Source organism: Bufo bufo, chromosome 4 (assembly GCF_905171765.1).
Source record: "Bufo bufo chromosome 4, aBufBuf1.1, whole genome shotgun sequence".
Classification (NCBI taxonomy): Eukaryota; Metazoa; Chordata; class Amphibia; order Anura; family Bufonidae; genus Bufo; species Bufo bufo.
This window is the reverse complement of record NC_053392.1, coordinates 259,672,152-259,698,688: the sequence shown is the minus strand read 5'-3', so window position 1 is coordinate 259,698,688 and position 26,537 is coordinate 259,672,152. Positions and strand designations below refer to the sequence as shown.

The 26,537-nt window shown below is 42.9% G+C and overlaps 1 protein-coding gene across 1 annotated transcript in view; it reads left to right on the top strand.

Annotated features, from left to right (window-relative positions):
- The window catches only part of CSMD1 (CUB and Sushi multiple domains 1), a 2,494,699-nt gene that overhangs the window by 1,108,518 nt on the left and 1,359,644 nt on the right, over nucleotides 1–26,537 (top strand). The window contains exon 7 of the mRNA XM_040430026.1: nucleotides 10,337–10,414. Coding sequence (XP_040285960.1) covers nucleotides 10,337–10,414 — 78 coding nt within the window. The remainder of the gene's footprint in view (nucleotides 1–10,336; nucleotides 10,415–26,537) is intronic.

Genomic DNA, 26,537 nt, shown 5'->3' with positions numbered 1-26,537 from the left:
CACTACCAGCATTGGGGTACCAGGCTTGGACCCTTCCTCTAATTTTGTCAAGTCGATGCATCTTTGTGGTGTATTTAAACTGCATATTTAATTAAAAGTTATATTTTAATAAGCATATCCCTCCCTCTCAGTGGGCCCTTTGGTGTTGAACCTTGGAATATTAGTGAGGCCCTTATAATTTTGAGCCTCATTTGCATTTGTGCAATTTATTAATAGCTCACTGATTGACAGTGTATAAAATTGTAAAAAGGGTTTTTATGGGACAACTCCTGTATATGTGTTTCAGAATTACACTTTCTATAGCTTTGCTTCCTCCATAAGGCTGCTACTACTCTTAGGCCTCCTACACATGAACGTGTGCGCCCCGTGGCCGTGCTGTGGCCCGCAAATTGCATGCCGCAATGCACGAACACCGACAGCGGGGCAGCCGCAGCGGATCCGCCCATTCGGCAAAAATATAGGACACGTTCTATCTTTTTGCGGAACGGAAGTACGGGACGAAACCCCATGGATGCACTCTGTAATGCTTCCGTAGGGTTCCGTTCCATGCTTCCGTTCAGCACCATTCTGCATCTCCGGATTTGCGGACCCATTTATGTGAATGGGTCCACATCCCTGATGCAGAATGCCCACAGAACAGTGCCCGTGTATTGCGGATCCGCAAATGCGGTCCACAATATGACAATGGGCAGCACATTCGTGTGCAGGAGGCCTTACAGTATTTTAGTGGCCACAGTTAATGCTGTCCGTTTAGTGCTAATTACTAAGCAGTAGCAGAACTTGGTTTTGTGTCAAGCTGCAAGTTTAGGTGAAATCCTGTAATATGGGGTAAATTGAAAATATATCGTCCTAATAAAAAATATATATGGTTCCTAATTGAGATCTAAAAGCAGGAAGCTTATTGGTAGCAAAAACTATTTTGTCAGGGGTAAAAGTTTCATCTTTAACCCCTTAAGGACCGGGCTCATTTTCACCTTAAGGACCAGGCCATTTTTTGCAAATCTGACCAGTGTCACTTTAAGTGCTCATAACTTTAAAACGCTTTGACTTACCCAGGCCGTTCTGAGATTGTTTTTTCGTCACATATTGTACTTCATGACACTGCTAAAATTGGGTCAAAAAAGTTAATTTTTTTGCATAAAAAAATACAATTTTTACCGTAAATTTTGAAAAATTAGCAAATTTCAAATTTTCAGTTTCTCTACCTCTGTAATACATAGTAATACCCCCAAAAATTGTGATGATTTTACATTACCCATATGTCTACTTCATGCTTGAATTGTTTTGGGAATGATATTTTATTTTTTGGGGATGTTACAAGGCTTAGAAGTTTAGAAGCAAATTTAGAAATTTTCAGAAATCTTCAAAATCCCACTTTTTATGGACCAGTTCAGGTTTGAAGTCATATTGTGAGGCTTAGATAATAGAAACCTCCCAAAAATGACCCCATTCTAGAAACTACACCCCTCAAGGTATTCAAAACTGTTTTTTCAAACTTTGTTAACCCTTTAGGTGTTCCACAAGAGTTAATGGCAGATGGAGAAACAATTTTGAAATTTATATTTTTTGGAAAATTTTCCAATATAATCAATTTTTTCCAGGAGTAAAACAAGGGTTAACTGCCAAACAACACTCAAAATGGGTTGCCCTGATTCTGTAGTTTGCAAAAACACCCCATATGTGGTCGTAAACTACTGTTTGGCCGAACGGTAGCACATAGAAGGAGGGGAACACCATATGGGTTTTGGAAGGCAGATTTGGCAGGACTGGTTTTGTTTATACCATGTCCCATTTGAAGCCCCCTGTTGCACCCCTAGAATAGAAATTTCAAAAAAGTGACTCCATCTAAGAAAGTACACCCCTCAAGGTATTCAAAACTGGGTTTACAAACTTTGTTAACCCTTTAGGTGTTCCACAAGAGTTAATGGCAGATGGAGAAACAATTTTGAAATTTCTATTTTTTGGAAAATTTTCCAATATAATCAATTTTTTCCAGGAGTAAAACAAGGGTTAACTGCCAAACAACACTCAAAATGGGTTGCCCTGATTCTGTAGTTTGCAAAAACACCCCATATGTGGTCGTAAACTACTGTTTGGCCGAACGGTAGCACATAGAAGGAGGGGAACACCATATGGGTTTTGGAAGGCAGATTTGGTAGGACTGGTTTTGTTTATACCATGTCCCATTTGAAGCCCCCTGTTGCACCCCTAGAATAGAAATTTCAAAAAAGTGACTCCATCTAAGAAAGTACACCCCTCAAGGTATTCAAAACTGGGTTTACAAACTTTGTTAACCCTTTAGGTGTTCCACAAGAGTTAATGGCAGATGGAGAAACAATTTTTAAATTTATATTTTTTGGAAAATTTTCCAATATAATCAATTTTTTCCAGGAGTAAAACAAGGGTTAACTGCCAAACAACACTCAAAATGGGTTGCCCTGATTCTGTAGTTTGCAAAAACACCCCATATGTGGTCGTAAACTACTGTTTGGCCGAACGGTAGCACATAGAAGGAGGGGAACACCATATGGGTTTTGGAAGGCAGATTTGGCAGGACTGGTTTTGTTTATACCATGTCCCATTTGAAGCCCCCTGTTGCACCCCTAGAATAGAAATTTCAAAAAAGTGACTCCATCTAAGAAAGTACACCCCTCAAGGTATTCAAAACTGGGTTTACAAACTTTGTTAACCCTTTAGGTGTTCCACAAGAGTTAATGGCAGATGGAGAAACAATTTTGAAATTTATATTTTTTGGAAAATTTTCCAATATAATCAATTTTTTCCAGGAGTAAAACAAGGGTTAACTGCCAAACAACACTCAAAATGGGTTGCCCTGATTCTGTAGTTTGCAAAAACACCCCATATGTGGTCGTAAACTACTGTTTGGCCGAACGGTAGTACATAGAAGGAGGGGAACACCATATGGGTTTTGGAAGGCAGATTTGGCAGGACTGGTTTTGTTTATACCATGTCCCATTTGAAGCCCCCTGTTGCACCCCTAGAATAGAAATTTCAAAAAAGTGACTCCATCTAAGAAAGTACACCCCTCAAGGTATTCAAAACTGGGTTTACAAACTTTGTTAACCCTTTAGGTGTTCCACAAGAGTTAATGGCAGATGGAGAAACAATTTTGAAATTTCTATTTTTTGGAAAATTTTCCAATATAATCAATTTTTTCCAGGAGTAAAACAAGGGTTAACTGCCAAACAACACTCAAAATGGGTTGCCCTGATTCTGTAGTTTGCAAAAACACCCCATATGTGGTCGTAAACTACTGTTTGGCCGAACGGTAGCACATAGAAGGAGGGGAACACCATATGGGTTTTGGAAGGCAGATTTGGTAGGACTGGTTTTGTTTATACCATGTCCCATTTGAAGCCCCCTGTTGCACCCCTAGAATAGAAATTTCAAAAAAGTGACTCCATCTAAGAAAGTACACCCCTCAAGGTATTCAAAACTGGGTTTACAAACTTTGTTAACCCTTTAGGTGTTCCACAAGAGTTAATGGCAGATGGAGAAACAATTTTGAAATTTATATTTTTTGGAAAATTTTCCAATATAATCAATTTTTTCCAGGAGTAAAACAAGGGTTAACTGCCAAACAACACTCAAAATGGGTTGCCCTGATTCTGTAGTTTTCATAAACACCCCATATGTGGTTGTAAACTACTGTTTGGCCGAACGGTAGCACATAGAAGGAGGGGAACACCATATGGGTTTTGGAAGGCAGATTTGGCAGGACTGGTTTTGTTTATACCATGTCCCATTTGAAGCCCCCTGTTGCACCCCTAGAATAGAAATTTCAAAAAAGTGACTCCATCTAAGAAAGTAAACCCCTCAAGGTATTCAAAACTGGGTTTACAAACTTTGTTAACCCTTTAGGTGTTCCACAAGAGTTAATGGCAGATGGAGAAACAATTTTGAAATTTCTATTTTTTGGAAAATTTTCCAATATAATCAATTTTTTCCAGGAGTAAAACAAGGGTTAACTGCCAAATAACACTCAAAATGGGTTGCCCTGATTCTGTAGTTTGCAAAAACACCCCATATGTGGTCGTAAACTACTATTTGGCTAAACGGCAGGACATAGAAGAAGGGGAACGTCATTTTTGGAAGGCAGATTTTGCTGGACTGGTTTATTGACACCATGTACCCTTTCAAGCCCCCTGATGCACCCCTAGAGTAGAAACTCCATAAAAGTGACCCCATCTAGGAAACTACGGGATAAGGTGGTTGTTGTTTTGGGACTATTTTTGGGGTAAATTTGATTTTTGGTTGCTCTATATTACTCTTTTTTGAGGCAATGTAACAAAAAAATGTAATTCTAAAATTGTTTCTACATTCACTATTTGGTTTTGTGGAACACCTAAAGGGTTAACATAGTTTGTAAAGTAACTTTTGAATACCTTGAGGGGTGTAGTTTCTTAGATGGGGTCACTTTTTTGGAGTTTCTAGTCTAGGCTACATCAGGGGGGGCTTCTAATGGGACATGGTGTCAAAAAAAAAACTGTCCATCAAAATCTGCCTTCCAGAAACCATATGGAGTTCCCTTCGTTCTATGCCCTGCCGTGCGGCTATATAACCATTTACGACCACATATGGGGTGTTTCTGCAAACTACAGAATCGGGGCAATAAATATTTAGTTTTGTTTGGCTGTTAACCCTTGCTTTATTACCGGCAAAATGGATTCAAATTGAAATTTTGCCCAAAAATTTGTGTTTTGGCACAGTTTTTATTTTATATTTTTAACACCGTTCATCCGAGGCGTTTGGTCAAAAGTTATTTTTATAGCGACGACTTTTACGCACGCGACGATGCCCAATATGTATGGCTCTCAGACTTTGGAGACACTAAGCAGGCATCCTAAAACTGCGGCCCTCCAGATATTGTAAAACTACAATTCCCACCATGCCCTGCTGATGGCTGTAGGTTGTCTGGGCATGCTGGGAGTTATAGTTTTACAACATCTGGAGGGCCGCAGTTTGAGGATGCCTGCTCTAAAACTAATATTTTTTGGGGAAAGAAAAATTGTTTCCGTGTCTCCAAAGTCTGAGAGCCATAGTGTTTTATGTTCTCTAGTGGACTGTTGAGGATTATAAAAATTTAGTACTCCATGGAAGTGTGATACTCCCTGAAGCAATTGATAATTGGCAGGTGGGGGGGGGGGAAGTGGCTGGTGGGGGGTGGGTGGGGGGGGGGCAAGTGGCAGGAGGGGTCTGGGTTAGGGTTAGATGGAAGTTTGGAAGTTTGGAATAAAAGTACTTTTTTTTTTTTTTTCTAACTTACTTTTCCCTTCTTTCCCTGCCTAACGGTGCCTCTCCCTCACTGACCCTAACCTACCTGGGTGGCGATGGGTGCAGGAGGGTGATGGATTCCGATTAGGGGGACACAGGAGCTGGTGCTGGACGATGCTGCACGGTCAGGGTGCTGGACAGGAAGAGGAGGGGAGAGAGGAGCGCAGGAAGTTTGAATCTCGCGCCTCTCTCCCCTTCACCAATCAGCACCCTGGACAGCGGCATTCAGCACCAGGGCCAGCACCGCCTCTCCAAATCCTCGCAGTCTTTTTCCGGTTCATCGGGTCACAGGACACCCGAATGGACCGGAAACGCAGAAAACCGCAGGTCTGAATTGACCTGCGGTTTTCTGCGATCGCCGATACGGGGGGGTCAAATGACCCCCCCCTGCATTGTTACGGGATACCGGCTGAATGATTTCAGCCGAAATCCCGTTCCGATTAACCCCTGCGGCGCCGGAGTTCTGATTTTAAGTCAGGACGTACCGGTACGTCCTCGGTCCTTAAGGACTCGGGAAATAGGGCGTACCGGTACGTCCTAGGTCCTTAAGGGGTTAAGATTTTAATAGCAAAACAGTGGTCTTAAGGCAACCCAAAGCACAACGCTGATTTTGTCAGGAAATATAACAATGATTAATCTTTGTATATATAGTTATTAAAGTGGAGTAAGGGTTAAAAAAGTATAATTCTTTGCACAAGAAATGCTGAACTAGTATAATTGTGATGATTGCTACAGTATAGCACATACATATTATACTAACTTTGAAAGGAAATTCTACAAAGAAATGTATTATTAATTAAGTAAATAGTTTCTATTCATTTCTTATGACATTTGCTATCTTCTCCCTGGAAATGGAAGTTAGTACCCCGCAAGTTATGTATCACATTTAAAAGATAACTTATTTTCTGTCTAGGGATTAGCTCTGGACAAAGAACATTCCCCTAGGGTTCTCATTACAAGAGATACATTGTTGGCGTTTGGGATTAACCTTAACATCTTTCCTCGAAGCCAATATACAGTCATGACCAAAAGTTTTGAGAATGACACAAATATTAGTTTTCACAAAGTCTGCTGCTAAACTGCTTTTAGATCTTTGTTTCAGTTGTTTCTGTGATGTAGTGAAATATAATTACACACACTTCATACGTTTCAAAGGCTTTTATCGACAATTACATGTAATTTATGCAAAGAGTCAGTATTTGATGTGTTGGCCCTTCTTTTTCAGGACCTCTGCAATTCGACTGGGCATGCTCTCAATCAACTTCTGGGCCAATTCCTGACTGATAGCAACCCATTCTTTCATAATCACTTCTTGGAGTTTATCAGAATTAGTGGGTTTTTGTTTGTCCACCCGCCTCTTGAGGATTGACCACAAGTTCTCAATGGGATTAAGATCTGGGGAGTTTTCAGGCCATGGACCCAAAATGTCAACATTTTGGTCCCCGAGTGACTTAGTTATCACTTTTGCCTTATGGCACGGTACTCCATCGTGCTGGAAAATGCATTGTTCTTCACCAAACTGTTGTTGGATTGTTGTAAGAAGTTGCTGTTGGAGGGTGTTTTGGTACCATTCTTTATTCATGGCTGTGTTTTTGGGCAAAATTGTGAGTGAGCCCACTCCCTTGGATGAGAAGCAACCCCACACATGAATGGTCTCAGGATGCTTTACTGTTGGCATGACACAGGACTGATGGTAGCGCTCACCTTTTCTTCTCCAGACAAGCCTTTTTCCAGATGCCCCAATCAATTGGAGAAAGGCTTCATCGGAGAATATGACTTTGCTCCAGTCCTCAACAGTCCATTCACCATACTTTCTGCAGAAGATCAATCTGTCCCTGATGTTTTTTTTGGAGAGAAGTGGCTTCTTTGCTGCCCTTCTTGACACCAGGCCATCTTCCAAAAGTCCTCGCCTCACTGTGCGTGCAGATGCGCTCACACCTGCCTGCTGCCATTCCTGAGCAAGCTCTGCATTGGTGGCACTCCGATCCCGCAGCTGAATCCTCTTTAGGAGACGATTCTGGCGCTTGCTGAACTTTCTTGGACGCCCTGAAACCTTCTTAACAAGAATTGAACCTCTTTCCTTGAAGTTCTTGATGATCCGATAAATTGTTGATTGAGGTGCAATCTTAGTAGCCACAATATCCTTGCCTGTGAAGCCATTTTTATGCAACGCAATAATGGTTGCACGCGTTTCTTTGCAGGTCACCATGGTTAACAATGGAAGAACAATGATTTCAAGCATCACCCTTCTTTTAACATGTCAAGTCTGCCATTTTAACCCAATCAGCCTGACATAATGATCTCCAGCCTTGTGCTCGTCAACATTCTCACCTGAGTTAACAAGACGATTACTGAAATGATCTCAGCAGGTCCTTTAATGACAGCAATGAAATGCAGTGGAAAGTTTTTTTTTGGATTAAGTTCATTTTCATGGCAAAGAAGGACTATGCAATTCATCTGATCACTCTTCATATTATTCTGGAGTATATGCAAATTGCTATTATAAAAACTTAAGCAGCAACTTTTCCAATTTCCAATATTTATGTAATTCTCTAAACTTTTGGCCACGACTGTACATTGCTTGATATTCTTAAATATACAATTCTCAACTATAGTAAATTAGTTGTATGAATAAGTCAGAATATAGATTAGCGATACAAATGTGCTAGAGTAAGGATGAGGAATTTGTATTCATAATGTTATCTGTAGAATTGAGTTCCCCAAATTAAAATAAACTAGTCTTTTCTTTCAATAGATTAGTGTAAATAGGTAGTTGTGTGTTCACAATAATCAGTATAAGTAATTTTGGGGAAAAACTCTAACAAAATAGATATTAAAGATGTGCGTATTCAGAAATTTGATTAGACTGCTTTGCCGTATTTTGCAAAAAAAATTGCTTCATGACAAATTACTATGTCAGGAAGCGCATTATTTTTTTAACCTGTTACGGACACAGGGTGTACAGGTATACCCTGATGTCCTGGTACTTAAGGACACAGAGCATACCTGTAAGCCCTGTGTATTTCCGATCACCACCGTGAGGCGGGCGGTGATCGGAACAAGGCGATCACAGCCATATATTGAGAGAAAAAGAAGAGTGCATTCACCTTTTTATTTGTGCAGACACACATAACAACTATATAGGCACAAGCATACCCTTTGTAGACTGCAGCCTAAGGTTTTGCTTTGGTAACCAATGACTAGAGATGGCCTTGCGGTTCACCCGGCGGTCGTTTCACGGCAAACTTTGCTCGTTTGTGGTTCGCCGAACGGGCGAACATATGACTAGAGATGACCTTGCGGTTCACCCGGCGGTCGTTTCACGGCAAACTTTGCTCGAACATATGGCGATGTCCGCCGGCGCCATATTCTTTTACAATTGTGAAGAACTTTGACCCCAGACACATCCATCAGGTGGTACAGAAAAGCCAATTAAGACGTTTCAGCACATGGATATACCCCATACCTTATAAATAAACCTGATCTGGCTGCCATTTTATATTCAGTCTTTTGCCAGTGTAGGGAGAGGTTGCTGTGTGGAGCAGGGACAGACTGTTAGGCACAACAAACGCTAGCTAATAGGGCCACAAAAGTCATTTTAATGTTGTGGGACTATTTGTGCACTTCTACTAAGTATTTGGTGGCTGCAAATATGAGCTGAAGGATTTTCAGGTTCGCCTGCCATTAAAATTAATGGGGCCCACAGCGAACTTGCGGTTCACGAACATTTGATCGCGTTTGCGCGATCACGTTCACGAACCGTCCCGGCCGATGTTCATCCATCACTACCAATGACCAGTAAACAACAATATCCTAGGTGAAATCATGGATGCCTTTAAAATTCAGGAATAATGTAGACTCATAATCTCTTCATCAGGTTTGACCCTGAAAAGCGCAGTTTCCGTAAATAAATTTCTAACATGACCTATAAATATGACATTATATCCCTGATAACAGTGCTATTCAAATGAATCCATGATTTCACATAACAATGATATTATTTAACCCTTAGAGTACCCTAAAATTTTTCATTTTTGCGTTTTTGATTTTCACTCCCCGCCTTCCCATATTCCTAACTTTTTTATTTTTCCATTGACATAGCCTTATGAGGTCTCATTTTTTTGCGGGACAAGGTGTACTTTTTAATGGCACCATTTACGGTTACATGCCATTTAGTGGGAAGCAGAAAAAAAATCGCTGATCGCTTACATGTGCCTTGGGTCTCTGCTATCTAAAATAGCAGAAACTCGGCGGCAATGGCGCCCGCTGCACGTGCGTATGGGCATCATGTATAGTGACCGGACTTCCGATATACATGTACTCTAGTTATTCTTTTGGGAAGAATACTGCATTCAGTGAAGTCCAAAATATAATCAGTAATATAGATCCCTACCTTTCCTGTAGAAGTCAAGAAAGTATAAAAGGCGAGTTCCCATTTTGGAGTGTGTTGATCTCTATAAATAAAACCAGCATCCTTATTGCAATCATGGTTTGAATGATCTTTGTCTTTACTATTGACATTCTAGCAATTTGGAAGAAGTAATGGCCATTTGCTGTTTAAGTTGTTAATTTGTCAGCAGCTTACAGACTACAACACATGATTCTTTAATGAAATATAGACAATTGTATGAACAATTCAGATGACATATTACTGGAGCAGAAGATCATTTAGTATGCTCAGATTCTGATGTCATAATGAAATTCATGGCATAGAGAAATAATTAGCAGCTAAGTGTACTGTATGTTTTGCATTATTGAGACCCTTCAAGCCAGCCATGCACATTTAATAACGGTTGGCCAAACAATCTCTCACAACACTTCACTTATACACATGCATGTTTGGCTTGGCCAAACTTGTATGCATATTTAATGGTGAAGATTTTTTAGTAGAAAAGTGAGGACGCTTCAGGATCTCGGAAATGTATGTATGTCAGAAGTTTGGTGGGCTAAGATTCCATGTAAGTCTTTGCTTACTTAAATATTTTTCTCTACATTATTCTCTTTCATATTTGACTTATCAATGTGTCTACTTTCTTTACAGTAAAAAAGGCAATAGAACTGAAATCTAGAGGGGTAAAGATGTTGCCCAGCAAAGAAAGCAACCACAAGAATTCTGTCTGTAAGTAAATCTCCCATTTCGAACATTATTCTCTATGAAACTGATATACTATGTTACTGCAGCATGCCTTAAGGGGCATATATATATATATATATATATATATATATATATATATGTATAAGAAGGAAGAAACCAGCAGCACACCATTAAGATCCAAAAAAACACGTGTGGTTTATTCACCCAGTGTCATGTAGCGACGTTTCAGCCGCTTGTTGCAGTCTTTCTCAAGCGATCTTAATGGTGTGCTGCTGGCTTCTTCCTTCTTATTGAATGGGACCTTGGTGCTGGTTCATATTGGCCTGATTTTGCACCCAACCAACAGTGTGCTGCGTCTTCATCTTCCATAAATATATATATATATATATAATGTTTTGGACAAAAAAAAAGGTGAAAAGGATGTTGGAAAATGTGATACTCGTGACATGCACCATATTTATCATTTGTTTTTCATAAGTAATTTATACATTTCAGAATTGTATTGTATTTTTATAACATCTATCACTAAACTGGAACATTTATTGCTGCCAAAAATGTTACAATTACAGATAAGCAGAAGTCTGTCATATTAGCTTCCTTTACCAGAGGGTGGCTTAGCAAGTGCTAGGGATAGTTTACATAAATCTTTAGCACTGCCACAACCAAAATCTTTCTTCAATAATGTTGAGCGAATTTAATAATTTGAAGTGGAATTTGATCCAAAGTTTAGGAAAAATTTGTTTTATCATGAATCCCAATTTCCTCGTGTTTCATGGTAACAAATCAATTTATCCTAAAATGGTGGCTAAAAAAAAAAGAATAAATATATTCACCTTATCCACTTGATCGCGGAGCGGCCAACCACTCCCGTTTTGATTGAAGAAAAGCCACCATAGGACCTGTGGCGAGTCTAAAAAAGTCACCACGTGATCATGCTTGGCACGCATGGTGACGTCACCATGCAGCTAGTGTGATCACATGGTGATAAATTCATCCTCACCGCAGGTCCTTTGGCAGGTGTTCTTCTATCAATAGGGGAGCAGACGGCCTATACGTAATCAAGTGGATGAGAGATTTTATATAAATTTTTTTAACCCCAGATTAACCCCCATAAGCACCTAAATGATGAGGAGGATTGTTTAAATATATTAATTCTAATTGAACCACGAAAATTATGGAGCAATTCATGGATTAAACACCTGTTGTGAATTTTGCCATTAAGCTCCTTGTTAGAGAACAGTAAGTTGTGCAAAAAGTGATGAAACACTGAACAGTTGGACATATGCATTACAAGTTTAGAGAAGGTCACATTAAGTTCACCTGTAAAGGTTAGAGTGCATTTTAGGTTCATCCTGAAATTTCACCCACAAGCCAAATATCCCTAACTTTTGTGAGCAGGGTATAACAGCAGTAGACATCCAATATTGACGTGTGTCTCTGCTTCTGCCACTTTCCAGCAGCATTTTCTACATTTTACCCCTATCCCCCACTCCCCTCTCCATAGACTTTTTGGCTGTAAAATGTAATATGATTAGATGAAAGGAAATTTAAAAAAAAAATTATTTGGTCGTTTTGACAAATTTTCTAAAAAAATTTAGTTCGATAAGAGTTTATTTGTGGCAAATAGCGTTAAAAAACAGTTATTTCCTGGCTGTAGAGAGCATTTATAGTGGTGTATAACGCTTTGCCATGCAGTCACATGTATAGAGGTCTGCTGTAGTAGTGAAATAATACTGTGAGTCAGTATGACATGCAGATGACAGGCGTTGCTCTTAGAATCACTGCACACTTATTTGGGCAGTCACGGGGCCAAAACTGACCATATAACTCAAGTATGAACTCAGCCTTACAGCTCGATGTTAGTGCCAATAAGAAGTACACTCCTTTAACACCGTCATCAGCTGATTCCACATAGATGTCTACATAACCTGTTCTATTATACACTTATATAAGTAGAGCCCCCCGACAGAGTGGAGAGGGTGTCAGCAGTAAGTTTGTGTTGACGTCACAGATTATTTTGCCCATCCTCTGATCCATCAGAACAATAACCCCCAAAAACAGATCCTGTCTTTTGAGCATCTGCCTTCACTCAGTCAGCATTTGGTCAGTAATCCATCAGTATTGGTAATACAAAAAAAAAAAACAGAAGTAGATCCAAAACAGAGATGACACGTGAATGGAATATTTGCATGTCTTCTGTTTTTTGCTATCGGCTACCAAATCACAAGCCAATTCTGATGGGATCATACAGGCCTTACAGCTGCTACACAGACAGGATCCACTGTGCGTCTCATTTTTCCTTCCTTCTGACAGATCAGAAGAAGGGTCAAATACAGTAAATGATTATGTCAGCCAAACCAAAAGGCAAAATAGTGGCCCAGTCATGACGTGTGTGGGGGGGACAGCATGAAAAGTCCATAGAGAGGCTCAATGACATATTGGTGAGGTGGAAGCAGCATTAGGAGGCCACAGAGTGGCACAATGACAGTGTGGAGGTGGCAGCAGCAGCATCAGGAGGTCACAGAGTGGCAAGGTGACATAGTGCAAATATGGGGGAAGCATGAGGAGACCACAGAGTGGCAAGGTGACCTAGTGTGGAGGTGGCGGCAGCATGAGGAGACCACAGAGTGGCAAGGTTACATAGTGTGGAAGTGGCGGCAGCATGAGGAGACCACAGAGTGGCAAGGTAACATAGTGTGTAGGTGGCAGCAGCATGATAAGACCACAGAGTGGCAAGGTGACATAGTGTGGAGGTGGCAGCAGCATCAGGAGACCACAGAGTGACCCAGTGACAAAGTAAGGAGTGGCAGCAGCATCAGGAGACCACAGAGTGGCAAGGTGACATAGTGTGGAGGTGGCGGCAGCATGAGGAGACCACAGATTGGCAGGTGACATAGTGTGGAGGTGGCAGCAGCATCACGAGAACACAGAGTGGCAAGGTGACATAGTGTGAAAGTGGCAGCAGCATGATGAGACCAAAGAGTGGCAAGGTGACATAGTTTGGAGGTGGCACCAGCATGAAGAGACCACAGATTGTCAAGTTGACATACACTCACCTAAAGAATTATTAGGAACACCTGTTCTATTTCTCATTAATGCAATTATCTAGTCAACCAATCACATGGCAGTTGCTTCAATGCATTTAGGGGGGTGGTCCTGGTCAATACAATCTCCTGAACTCCAGACTAAATGTCAGAATGGGAAAGAAAGGTGATTTAAGCAATTTTGAGCGTGGCATGGTTGTTGGTGCCAGACGGGTCGGTCTGAGTATTTCACAATCTGCTCAGTTACTGGAATTTTCACGCACAACCATTTCTAGGGTTTACAAAGAATGGTGTGAAAAGGGAAAAACATCCAGTATGCGGCAGTCCTGTGGGCAAAAATGCCTTGTGGATGCTAGAGGTCAGAGGAAAATGGGCCGACTGATTCAAGCTGATAGAAGAGCAACGTTGACTGAAATAATGACTCGTTACAACTGAGGTATGCAGTAAAGCATTTGTGAAGCCACAACACGCACAACCTTGAGGCGGATGGGCTACAACAGCAGAAGACCCCACCGGGTACCACTCATCTCCACAACAAATAGGAAAAAGAGGCTACAATTTGCACGAGCTCACCAAAATTGGACTGTTGAAGTCTGGAAAAATGTCTGAATTTGGTGTAAACAGAATGAGAACATGTATCCATCCTCTGATGGCTACTTCCAGCAGGATAATGCACCATGTCACAAAGCTTGATTCATTTCAAATTGGTTTCTTGAACATGACAATGAGTTCACTGTACTAAAATGGCCCCCACAGTCACCAGATCTCAACCCAATAGAGCATCTTTGGGATGTGGTGGAACAGGAGCTTTGTGCCATGGATGTGCATCCCTCAAATCTCCATCAACTGCAAGATGCTATCCTATCAATATGGGCCAACATTTCTAAAGAATGCTATCAGCACCTCGTTGAATCAATGCCACGTAGAATTAAGGCAGTTCTGAAGGCAAAAGGGGGTCCAACACCGTATTAGTATGGTGTTCCTAATAATTCTTTAGGTGAGTGTAGTGTGGAGGTGGCAGCAGCATCAGGAGAACACAGAGGGGCAAGGTGACATAGTGTGGAGGTGGCAGCAGCATGAGGAGGCCACAGAGTGGCAAGGTGACATAGTGTATAGGTGGCAGCAGCATGAGGAGACCACAGAGTGGCAAGGTGACATAGTGTGGAGGTGGCAGCAGCATCAGGAGGCCACAGAGTGGCAAGGTGATATAGTGTGGAGGTGTGTGGCAATACCAGTACCAGCTGAAGATGGTGCGTGGAAGAAGGAGCACTTGGCATCAGATGTGTGGCATCAGGCAGTTGGCAGCATCAGAATAGTAGCTGAGGCAGGTAGCCAGAAGAAACCAGTCTCTTTTGTCAAAGTGTTGGTGTGCCACCATGGATGATCTAGTCTAATACATAAGGCATTGGTGGTTGGAAATCCTGGCTGATCCATGCCTGATTCATCTTGAGGTCAGTCTCTCCACATTTTTGGTGGACAGGCGAGTTCTTCTTGGGGTAACTATGCCCCCCCACTATAAACCCGCTCTGATGCCACACTACTGGCCGGGCAGGACAGCTTTTCAAGGGCAAACTCGGCCAGTTGCGGTCACAAATCCAGTTTGGCTGCCCAGTAGTCCAGCGGATCTTCAATGACAGCTGGCAGGGTGCACTCCAAGTATGCCACCACCTGCTGATTCAGGTTCTGCTCTGTGTCCTCCTCAACCGTCTCTGGGTCAGGAGCCTGACCACTCGCAACACCAGCTTCCACGCCACTCTCCTCATCACTACTTGCCTGCCTAGTGGAGAAAGTGGCGGATGTCTCCTCCACATCTTGGCTTGCCAGTAGCTGCTGACTGTCTTCTAGTAGCTTGTCCTCACTGTATATTGGAGCTGAGCCCAGAGCATACAATACTTCTCTGGCTGAGGGAACAGAAAAGGACAGAGGCAGGTTGAGGAAAGGTGAGGACACAGGTCCTGCTCCCGGGCCATGCCAACAAATGGTTGTGTCTGACAAACCCACTGACTCTTGGCTGGGGGTATCTGATGTCACTTGCAACAAAGTCGAAGTTCGAGTCAACCATTCAAGAACCGCTGGGTTGCTGGTCAAGACACGACTGCTAGCTGACACTGGGAGCTCAGGCCTCTTGAAGTGACCCCTGCTGCCACCTCTGCCTGCGCCACAAACATTTAGGCCTTTGCCACTCCATGTGCAGGGCCTGGCACTACTCTGTATGACATACTGCTAGGTCAAATAAATAAATAAAAAGGAATTTAAAACACCCCAAAAAAGTCTATAATTTTCTTACTTCACCACAGAACGGCTAATAAGCTCTTTTTCCCCCATCTATTACAAGACAAAAAGGGCTTTAGAACATATAACGGCACCGCTGAACGGCAAATATATTTTTGTTTTGTCACCTAATGGACTTTAGAACATATAACTGCACCGCTGAACGGCAAATATTTTTTCTTTTGCCACTAAAACACGCCACAAATAGGCTTTCAAACATATAACTGCACCGCTGAACAGCAAATATATTATTCTTTTGCCACTATTACACACCACAAAAGGCTTTAGAACATATAACTGCACCACTGAACGGCAAATATATTTTTCTTTTGCCACTAATGCACGCCACAAAAGTCTATAGAACATATATAACTGCCCCGCTGAACGGCAAATATATTTTCTTTTGCCACTAATACACGCCACAAAAGGCTTTAGAACATATAACTGCACCGCTGAACAGCAAATATATTTTTGTTTTGTTACTAATACATGCCACAAGTGGTCTTTAGAACATATAATTGCACTGCTGAACGGCAAATATATTTTACTTTTGCCACTAATACACGCCACAAAAAGCTTTAGAACATATAACTGCACTGCTGAACAGCAAATATGTTTTTCTTTTGCCACTAATACATGCCACAGAAGGCTTTAGAACATATAACTGCACCTCTGAATGGCAAATATTTTTTTTCTTTTTCCACTAATACACAACAAAATGGCTAATAAGCCCTTTTTTCCCACTAATACAAGCCAAAAAATGCTTTAGAACATATAACTGCACCGCACAAGGGCAAATAAGACCTAGAAATATTTCCTTGTAAAAGACACTGTTAATGGCGGTAACACCCCAATAACAAGAACGGTTTCCTTGAATTACAGAGCTGTATAATGGCAATTTGGGTGCACAGTCAGTACAGCAAGGTGTAATAGGATTATTACTATTACCCAGGCTGTAACCTCGCCTACTGAACCCTGTTCAACATAAATGCTGTGGAATGATTCCTCCCTATCCTTTAACGACACCTTGAATAATCTTTCCCTGCGCTTTTAAATCTTTTTTAGCACAATGAAAATTTTTCTAGCACTGTCCCTAGCGCCTGCTGACGTCTCTCCCTGCACTAAGTACACTGAAAAATGGCAAAATCCAAGATGGTTGAGGCTATTTATAGGGCTGTGACATCACAGGGCTGGCTGGCTGCTGATTGGCTGCCTGCATGGCATTATGGGTGATTCCTCCTTCCCAGAGTTCCTTGCTCCATGTCCTCACACATGCAGCAGCCATTTTAAGAAAAAATGTGATTCGTTACCACAAAGCATGAGGAAATTTGGATTCGGTGCAAATGAAATGTTTCCTGAAATTAGGATTGAATTCCACTTTATCAGCTTCGATTCGCTCATCTCTAAATATGATCTTTAATTGAGCTGCTAACTAATCTTCACTGAAGATAGACTTGAGCATTCTTACTTTGAGCATTCTTACTTTGGTTAGGTTGTATGTGCGAGGTCTCCTCCTATTTGAAGCTGATTGTGGAGACATCTTGCAGATTCTTTCTTACTATGGTGTATATAGTTAATGTTTTAACTAGAGATTAGCGAATCGAACCTGACAAAGTGGAATTCATTTAGAATTTCAGGAAAAATTTGATTCACAATGAATGCAAACTTCCTACACGTGTGGCGGATCACCCAGATTGACATGCCCGCATGCAGCCAATAAGCAGCCAGCCGACCCTGTGATTTCACAGCCCTATAAATACGGCAGCCATTTTAGATTCTGCCATTTTCCAGCGTTCAGAGCGCAGGGACAGATGTGTGAAGGCACTAGGGACAGCTATTGGAAAAACCTTTATGTTTAAAAAAAAATAATTTAAAAGATTTATAAGTAGGGTTGAGCGAACCTGTGGAAGTTTGGGTTCGCTGGGCTCAGCCAAACTTCAGGTCAAAGTTCAGGTTCAGGACCCAAACTTGACCCGAACTTTACCCTGAATCCGGACCCCTTTTTAGTCAATGGGGACCCCAACTTCACTTTATTATTTTTCTGTTAAAGCATGGTTATAACGGAAAATAATTACATTCTCAAAACAGAATGCTAAATAAAATCTCTACTAAGGGGTTAAAAATAAAAAATAAATTCACCTCATCCACTTGATCGCACAGCCAGTATCTTCTTTGCTTCAGGACCTGCAAAAGGAGGTGGTGACAAAACCGCAGGTCCTGCTGAATGAAGATAGAAGGACCTGCGGTGATGTCAGCTTTGAAGCAGCCTACCTGCCTGGAAAGGAGTGGTGCACGGGTTCACAGAAGCAGCGGCGGTAGCAGTCAGCCAGTGAGTAGTGTTGGAGGGAAAATCAGGTACTCGGTGGTCTGGCAGTTTTTTGTGAAGCCACCAGAGGAGGTCAACATGGCAATATGTAGAATATGTGGGCAGAAGGTGAAGCATGGCCAGGGTGCCAATGTTGGCACCATGGCCCTGAGTCAACATATGCAGCGTTACCATAAAGTGGTCTGGGAGAACCGTGGCTCCGATGTGGTGGTCCAACCTGCCACAGCTAGCGCTACATCACCCAGTGGCACGCACCCAAATTCAGCCAGTCAAGGCTCCACCACCTCAGTCGAAGGGAGCTGTCTGTCAATCCCATCTTCTGCTGGTCCAGATGCTCCTGCTCCTACTTCTCGTCAGTCATTCCGTCAGCAATCGATCACCAAAGCGATTGCCAAGGGACAAAATTAGTGGTGGACACTGCACCTTTCAGAGAACTGATGGCTTGCGCCGAGCCAAGGTAGAGAGTCCCAAGCCATCATTTCTTTGCAAAAAAAGGCAATACCAGCCCTGCACACACATTTACAACAGAAGGTGGGCCAGTCCTTGAGCTTGTCGGTGTCTGCCGTGCATGGCAGCGCCAACGTGTGGAGCTGTATCTACGGTCATGAACAATACATGTCCTTTACAGCCCACTGGGTGAATGTGGTTCCTGCACAGTCACACCAGCAACTTGGCCAGGTGACGCCGCTTCCACCTCCACGTTGTCACGCCGTTGGTCCTGCGACAATGTCTGCCTATGCCTCCTCATCCTCCAACATGTCCTTAGCCTCCACTGCAGGGACAAGTCACAGTGCCTCTCCAGCATACCACATGTGCAGGGCTCGGCGGTGTCACGCTGTTCTGCACCTGGTTTGCCTTGGCAAGCAGAGTCACACAGGGGAGGAACTGCTCCGTGTGATGCATCAAGAAATCGAATCCTCGCTTTCTCCGTGACAACAAAAAATCGGAACCATGATGACTGACAATGGGAAGAACATGGTGCCGCGCTGCGTCAAGGAAGGCTGAACCATGCACCCTGCATGGCACCCATGTTCAATCTGGTTGTCAAGCGGTTCCTGAAGTCTTCATCCCATCTGCAAGACATTCTAAAAATGGGCAGGAAATTTTGCATGCACTTCTGCCACTCGTATACCGCAACTCACACCCTCCTTGAGTTGCAGTGGCAGAATGGCTTCCCCCAACATAGGCTGATATGCAACGTTTCCACCCATTGGAATTCCACCCTCCATATGTTAAACCGACTATATGAACAGAGAAAGGCCATCAACGATTTCTTGATGATGCAAGCAGATAGGAGTACCCCACTGATGTCAGCCAGTGTCAGCTCATGCGTGAAACCTGCCATTTGCTCAGGCCCTTTGAGGACACCACAGGACTATGGTATGAACGATGTCAGTCGACTGCTTCATGTCCTGGAACAGATGTTTTTAATAATGGCTGGTCAGGGGACAGGAGACGTGGTGCCTCGATATCACGGCCACATAAGCCCTGTGGGGCTGAACTGGAAGAAGAGGAGGAGGGGGAGAAGTATATTTAAGCATAGGCAATGTGTAGCCAAATGGGTGTTTTTTCTACTCAGCTGACAGGACAGAAAGAGCAGGAGCAGCCAGAGGAGCTACAGGGTGATGAGGAAGAAGAGGCAAAGGACCCAGACACACTGAGGCAGTATGCAGTGGAGATGGAGACAAGGAGTCCCTCTGAGTCACTTGCACAAATGGCATTATGCATGCTCACTTGCTTGCGTAGTGACTAGTGTTGAGCGAGCATGCTCAGCCGAACTGCTGTTCAGCTCGAGCATCGATATGCTCGGCACATCCGAGTGCCCAGCCGAATACTGCGTGTCCTCGAGTACAATTTAATACAATGAAGTAAATGGGAGACTCGCGCATCAAACCAGGCACCCTCTGCTCTGAAGAATAGAGGGTGTCTGGTTCACAAAAAAGGGTTAGAAATTGATGGAAACCCTATCAAAATGGTTTGGAAACAGCATTAAGAGGATGGCTGCATGCGTCTTGGACTCCATTTGCATAAACATGGGCATATGGGAAAGACATGAAAATGAGCAGAATCTGTCTTGTTTTTCAACTGAAAAACCATTTGCATGGAAATTTCGCAATCTACACTACTCATGAACAGTGCCATCTATTGGTTTTATAATCTTATGACAAGAGTAATAGTCTTGTCATAAGACTATGAAACCAATAGACAGCACTGTGAGTCATGAACAGTGCCATCTGTTGGTTTCATAGTGTTACGACAAGACAATTACTTTTGTTATAAGACTATGAAACCAATTGATGGTGCTATTCATCTTGTTGGGGGCGCTACTAAGTGGGGCACACTGCTCAACAGAGTCCACACACCATGTAGCACTCAGCCTATAATAGCCTGCGCTAACAGTGAGGTGTATATCGGATTGCTGCTATCATTCACACATCTTCTAGCACTTTATCTGCGGTAATATAAGCTTGCTAGGGTGTATCTGAGGACTATTGCCCTGCTTGTAATAACTAATGAACATCGCCATCTATTGGTTTTATAGTCTTATGACAAGACTATGAATCCAATAGATGGCGCTGTTCATGAGTAGTGTAGTTTGCGAATATTCTAATCGTGAATTTGTATCGCAAATTTTCCATGCAAAAGGCTACACTAATAATTTTGTCATAAGACTATGAAACCAATAGATAGCACTGTTTATGACTCATGAACAGTGCCATCTATTGGTTTCATAGTCTTATGACAAGACTATTACTCTTGTCATAAGACTATGAAACCAATAGATGGCGCTGTTCATGAGTAGGGTAGATCATGAATTTTCCTTGAAAATGTTTTTTCAGCTTAAAAACAAGGCAGATTCTGCTCATTTGCATGTCTTTCCTATATGCCCATGTTTATGCAAATGAGTTTTTACATGACAAAACTTTATAGAATGGTTATTGAATATTATAATAGGACAATCAGAAAACTTTGTGTCTCCCTAATGATATTGATCTAGGTGCGCAGGTCCACCTAAGCCATTCAACAGATTTGAAGTAACTTTGAGGCTTACTGGCTCTCAGTCAGGTGAGAGCTGGTTTAGAAAGTCTCATAGTGCACAAGGCTGCCATTGTAAGGTATGCTGACTAAGCCTGTCTCATGGATAGATTGTGGCTTTTGGCATATAGCCTTTGTGTGGTTGTCTATTGTATGTCGTAGATAATAAGAGTTCAAGACACATCCAGCTATCCTCTTAATGCTATTTCCAAACCATTTTTATGGGGTTTCCATCAATTTCTAACCTTTTTTCGTGAACCAGACACCCTCTTCTCTTCAGTGCACGGGGGACCTGGGGTTCTCCCATTGACTTCCATTGTGCTCGGTAGAGCACACAAGCATACAGATGTGTTCGGCCCGAGCACATGAGCATTTTGGTGCACGATCAACACTAGTAGTGACAGCTGAATTGTCACCATTTGGCAGAGGGATGACTTCTGGCTCTCCACCTTGTTGGACCCTCACTACCGGTCCAGAATGGGGGCCTTTTTTACACCCAATGAGAGGCAGGAGAAACTGGACTACTACAGAGACATCCTATGTAGTCAGTTGGCCACTGTCTATGTGCGTCATCATCCATCCTCTCGCAGGTCTGACCGGGGGGTTCCTTTGCGCTCACGTTCAACTGCCATGCCTGGTGGGGAGGGTAGGGGTGGGGTGGCAGGAGCAGTACCAGCTCCACCAGCAGCAGACTAAGTCTATAGTCGCTGATGAGTAGCTTTCTTCACCCACATAGTGAAGAAACTACTCACCAGCAGCAGGTAGACCTGGAGCAGGACCTGAACCAGCAGGTGGTGGCATACTTGGACAGCACCCTGCCACCCCACATCGAAGATCCGCTGGACTACTGGGTAGCCAAACTGGATTTGTGGCCGCAACTAGCAGAGTTTGCCCTGGAAAAGCTGTCCTGCCAGGCCAGTAGTGTGGCATCAGAGCGGGTGTTTAGTGCGGCGGGGGCAATAGTTACCCCCAAGGAGAACTCGCCTGTCCACCCAAAATGTGGAGAGACTGACCTTTGGCAAGATGAATCAGTCGTGATTCAGCCAGGATTTCCAACCAGCAATTCCTGATGCATCAGACTAGATCATCCATGGTGCCACACCAACACTTTGACAAAAGAGACTGGTTTATTCTGGCTACCTGCCTCAGCTACTACTCTGATGTTGCCACCCGCCTGATGCCACACATCTGATGCCAAGTGCTGCTTCTTTCACCCACCTTCATCAGCGGGTACTGGTATTGCCACCCACAACGCCACTCTGTTACCGGGTCACTTTGTGGTCTCCTGATGCAGCTGCTGCTGCCATCTTCAGACTATGTCACCTTGCCGCTCTTTGGTATCCTCCTGATGCTGCTGCTACTACCATCTCCACATTATGTCACCTTGCCACTCTATGGTCTCCTCATGCTGCTGCCATCTCCAGAATATGTAATCTTGCAACTCTGTGGTATCCTGTCACCTTGACACTCTGTGGTGTCCTTATGCTGCTGCCATCTCCACACTATGTCACCTTGCCACTCTGTGGTCTCCGGATGCTGCCGCCAGCTCTAAACTATGTCATCTTGCCACTCTGTGGTCTCCTCCTGCTGCTGACATCTCCAGACTATGCCACCTTTAGTGTTGAGCGCGAATATTCTAATGGTGAATTTATTGCAAATTTATCGTGAATATCAGCACTTAGTAACATCCCTAGCAACCAATAGGAAAGTTGCCTACCCCCTAGTGTTGATCACAAATATTCAAATCGCAAATTTTTATCAATGTTTTGCAATCAAGAAAATAATGACTGGAAATCACGAATTCTCGAATTTGCAAATTTATGGCGAATATTTGGCCAAAAATTTGCAAAATATAGCTAATTCGAATATTGCCTATTAACTAGTCACCTTGCCACTCTGTGGTCTCCTCCTGCTGCTGCCATATTCACACTATGTAACCTTTCCACTCTGTGGTTTCCTCCTGCTGCTTCCATATCCACACTATGTCCCCTTGCCACTCTGTGTTGTTTTTATACTGCTGCCATCTCCACACTGTCAGCTTGCCACTCTGTGGTGTTCACATGCTGCTACCATCTCCACATTATGTCACCTTGCCACTCTGTGGTATCCTGCTGCTGCTGACATCTCCATATTATGTCACCTTGCCACTCTGTGGTATCCTGCTGCTGAAAAATGAGACTCACAACGGATCCTGTCTGTGTAGCAGCTATAAGGCCTGTATGGTCCCATCAGAATTTTCTTATGATTTAGTAGCAGGAGTGGATACCAAACACAGAAGACATGCAAATATTCCATTCACATGTCATCTCTGTTTTACATTCACTCCTGTTTTTTTGGGCTTTAGCAATACTGATGGATTATTGAGCAAATGTTGAGTGAAGGCGTATGCTCCACAGACAGGATCCGATTTTTGTGGGTTAGGCCTCTTTCACATAGGTGTCGCGTGTGAGGGCCGGACAAGATGCGGGTGCATTTCAGGAAAATGCGGGATTTTTCCACGCGAGTTCAAAGCGTTTTAATGCGTTTTGCACGCGCGTGAGAAAAATCGGCATGTTTGGTACCCAAACCCGAAGTTCCGGTTTGGGTTAGGTGTTGTGTAGGTTTTATTATTTTCCCATATAACATGGTTATAAGGGAAAATAAAAGCATTCTTAATACAGAATGCTAAGTAAATTAGGGATGGAGGGGTTAAAAAAATAAAATAAAATGAAACTCACCTCATCCACTTGTTCGATGACAAGCCGGGCTGCGTGGCTGTGGATGAGGTGAGTTTAATTATTATTATTATTTTTTTTAACCCCTCCCTCCCTAATTTACTTAGCATTCTGTATTAAGAATGCTATTATTTTCCCTTATAACCATGTTATAAGGGAAAATAATAAATATTGGGTCCCCATCCCGATCGTCTCCTAGCAACAATGCGTGAAAATCGCACCGCATCCGCACTTGCTTGCATATGCTTGCATTTTTCACGCAGCCCCATTAACTTCTATGGGGCCTGCTTTGCGTGAAAAACGCACAATATAGAGCTTGCTGCACGCAACGCACAAGTGATGCGTGAAAATCACCGCTCATATGCACAGCTCCATTGGAGTGAATTGGTCCGGATTCAGTGCGGGTGCATTGCGTGGAATTCTCGCCCGTGTGAAGGGGCCTTATTGTTCTGATGGATCAGAGGAAGGCCAAATTAATCAGTGACGTCAACACAAACTTAGTACTGACATCGCCTCCACTATGTCAGGGGGCTCTACTTGTATACGCGTTTAACAGAACAGGTTCTGTTGACATCGATGTGGAATCAGCTGTCGACAGTGTAAAAGCGTGCGCTTCTTCTTGGAGCTAACATCGACTTGTAAGGCTGAGTTCATACTTGAGTTATTTGGTCAGTTTTGGCTCTGTGACTGCCTAAATAAGTGAAGTGTGCAGTGATTCTAAGAGTGACACCTGTCATCTGCATGTCATATGGATTCACAGTATTATTTCACTACCAAAGATGCCTCCCTATGCGTGTTACTACAAGGCACAGTGTTCTACACCACTATAAAGGCTCTCAGCAGCTAGGAAATATCAGTTTTTTCCATAATTCGCCTCAAATTTATTCGGATCAAACCAAATTTTTCCCGAAAAATTTTGGGAACCGGCAAATCGAATTTTTCAAAAATTTGCTCATCTCTAGTTATGACTTTTAAAATGTGTGGCCTTGGAGAAGCTGCTAAGAGGAGTGCTGTCTAAAGTGCCTTGAATCAATATTAACCTTATGTCTTTCTGAAACACACTTAATTATAGAATCTATTGACACTATGAGGAGATTCTGGGTGGGACATGCACTCCACTCAGTTTACTGTACATATGCTAGAGGTATTAGTTAGTGTTGATCGAGCACCAAAGTGGTCCGATGCTCTGGCCGAACACATCGGGATGCTCGGGTGCTCTGCCAAAACTTACAAGGAAGAGGCACTCCGATACAACCTGTATATCACATAAAGGAGGGCCTCATTCACATTGTGGTACAATAGTTCAGGTAGTGGACTCCTACACTCATAAAGCCTATGCACTATGTGAAAGGGCTGCAAAGAATTACACGGAACCGGCACTCCAAAACGCCATTTATTACACATAAAGGAGGTCATCATACACACCCCAAAAATTATGATTGATGGCCTGCTAGTGACCCTCAAACATTTGAAGCAAGGGCCTGCTGATTTGACCATCTAAAACATTACGGGCGAGGGCCTGCTGCCGCATTGGTGACTCTAGATAACCTCTGGGCGAATGCACGTCCATTCGGATGTCTACTCTATCAACTTTCGATATTCTTTTCTGCGCCTACCATGTTGATCACGGGTAACGGGGAATCAGGGTTCGATACCGGAGAAGGAGCCTAAGAAACGGCTACCACATCCAAAGGAGGTCAATGGCTGAAATCTGATTGGGTGTTGTTGCCTGGCCCTTTTTTTTCCTAATTGTGAACCACCCAGAGAGGGTGGGTCAAGTTATTAAAGCACAAGCATCAAGGAAGGCAGCAGGTGCGTGGCAATTACCCACTCCCGGCTCAGGGAGGTAGTGATAATAAATAACAAGTTATTTAGCCCTGTTATTGGAATGAGTACACTTTCCATTAACAAGGATCTATTGTAGGACAAGTATGGTGCCAGCAGCAGACTTGCTCTCGGCCTCTACAACGTTCACCCAGTGTGTCGTCATTGTGAGGATTATGTTGACCAGACTCTTGGCTACTGAGACTTGTTTTGTAGGTGAGGGCCTGCTGCCGCTTTGTTGACTCTAGATAACTTCTAGGCGATCGAACGTCCCCGTGACGTTCCATTTGGATGTCTGCCCTATCAACTTTGGAGCAATTTTTCAACAAGGTGATGTACCATGTGATTGGAGCATGTGATCTGACGTCACCAAAGGTCCTTTAGCCCATAGTTCATCTTTCTAAAGAACTAAAGACCGGGAGAACTACGCGAACAAGAGGACAAGGTGAGTTAATTTTTTTTTTTTTTAACCCTCAATTGATCACCTACTATGCATTCTGTATTCAGAATGCTATTATTTTCCCTTATAACCATGTTATAAGGGAAAATAATAACATCTACACAACACCGAACCCAAACCTGAACTTCAGTGAAGAAGTTCGGGTCTGGGTACCACAGTCGGTTTTTTATCACGCGCGTGCAAAACACATTGTACACGCGCGATAAAAACTGAACATCGGAACGCAATCGCAGTGAATGGGGTTGCGTGAAAATCGCAAGCATCCGCAAGCAAGTGCGGATGCGGTGCGATTTTCACGCACGGTTGCTAGGTGACAGTCTATTCACTGTATTATTTTCCCTTATAACATGGTTATAAGGGAAAATAATAGCATTCTGAATACAGAATGCATAGTAGGTGATCAATTGAGGGTTAAAAAATAAAAAAAAATTAACTCACCTTGTCCTCTTGTTCGCGTAGTTCTCCCGGTCTT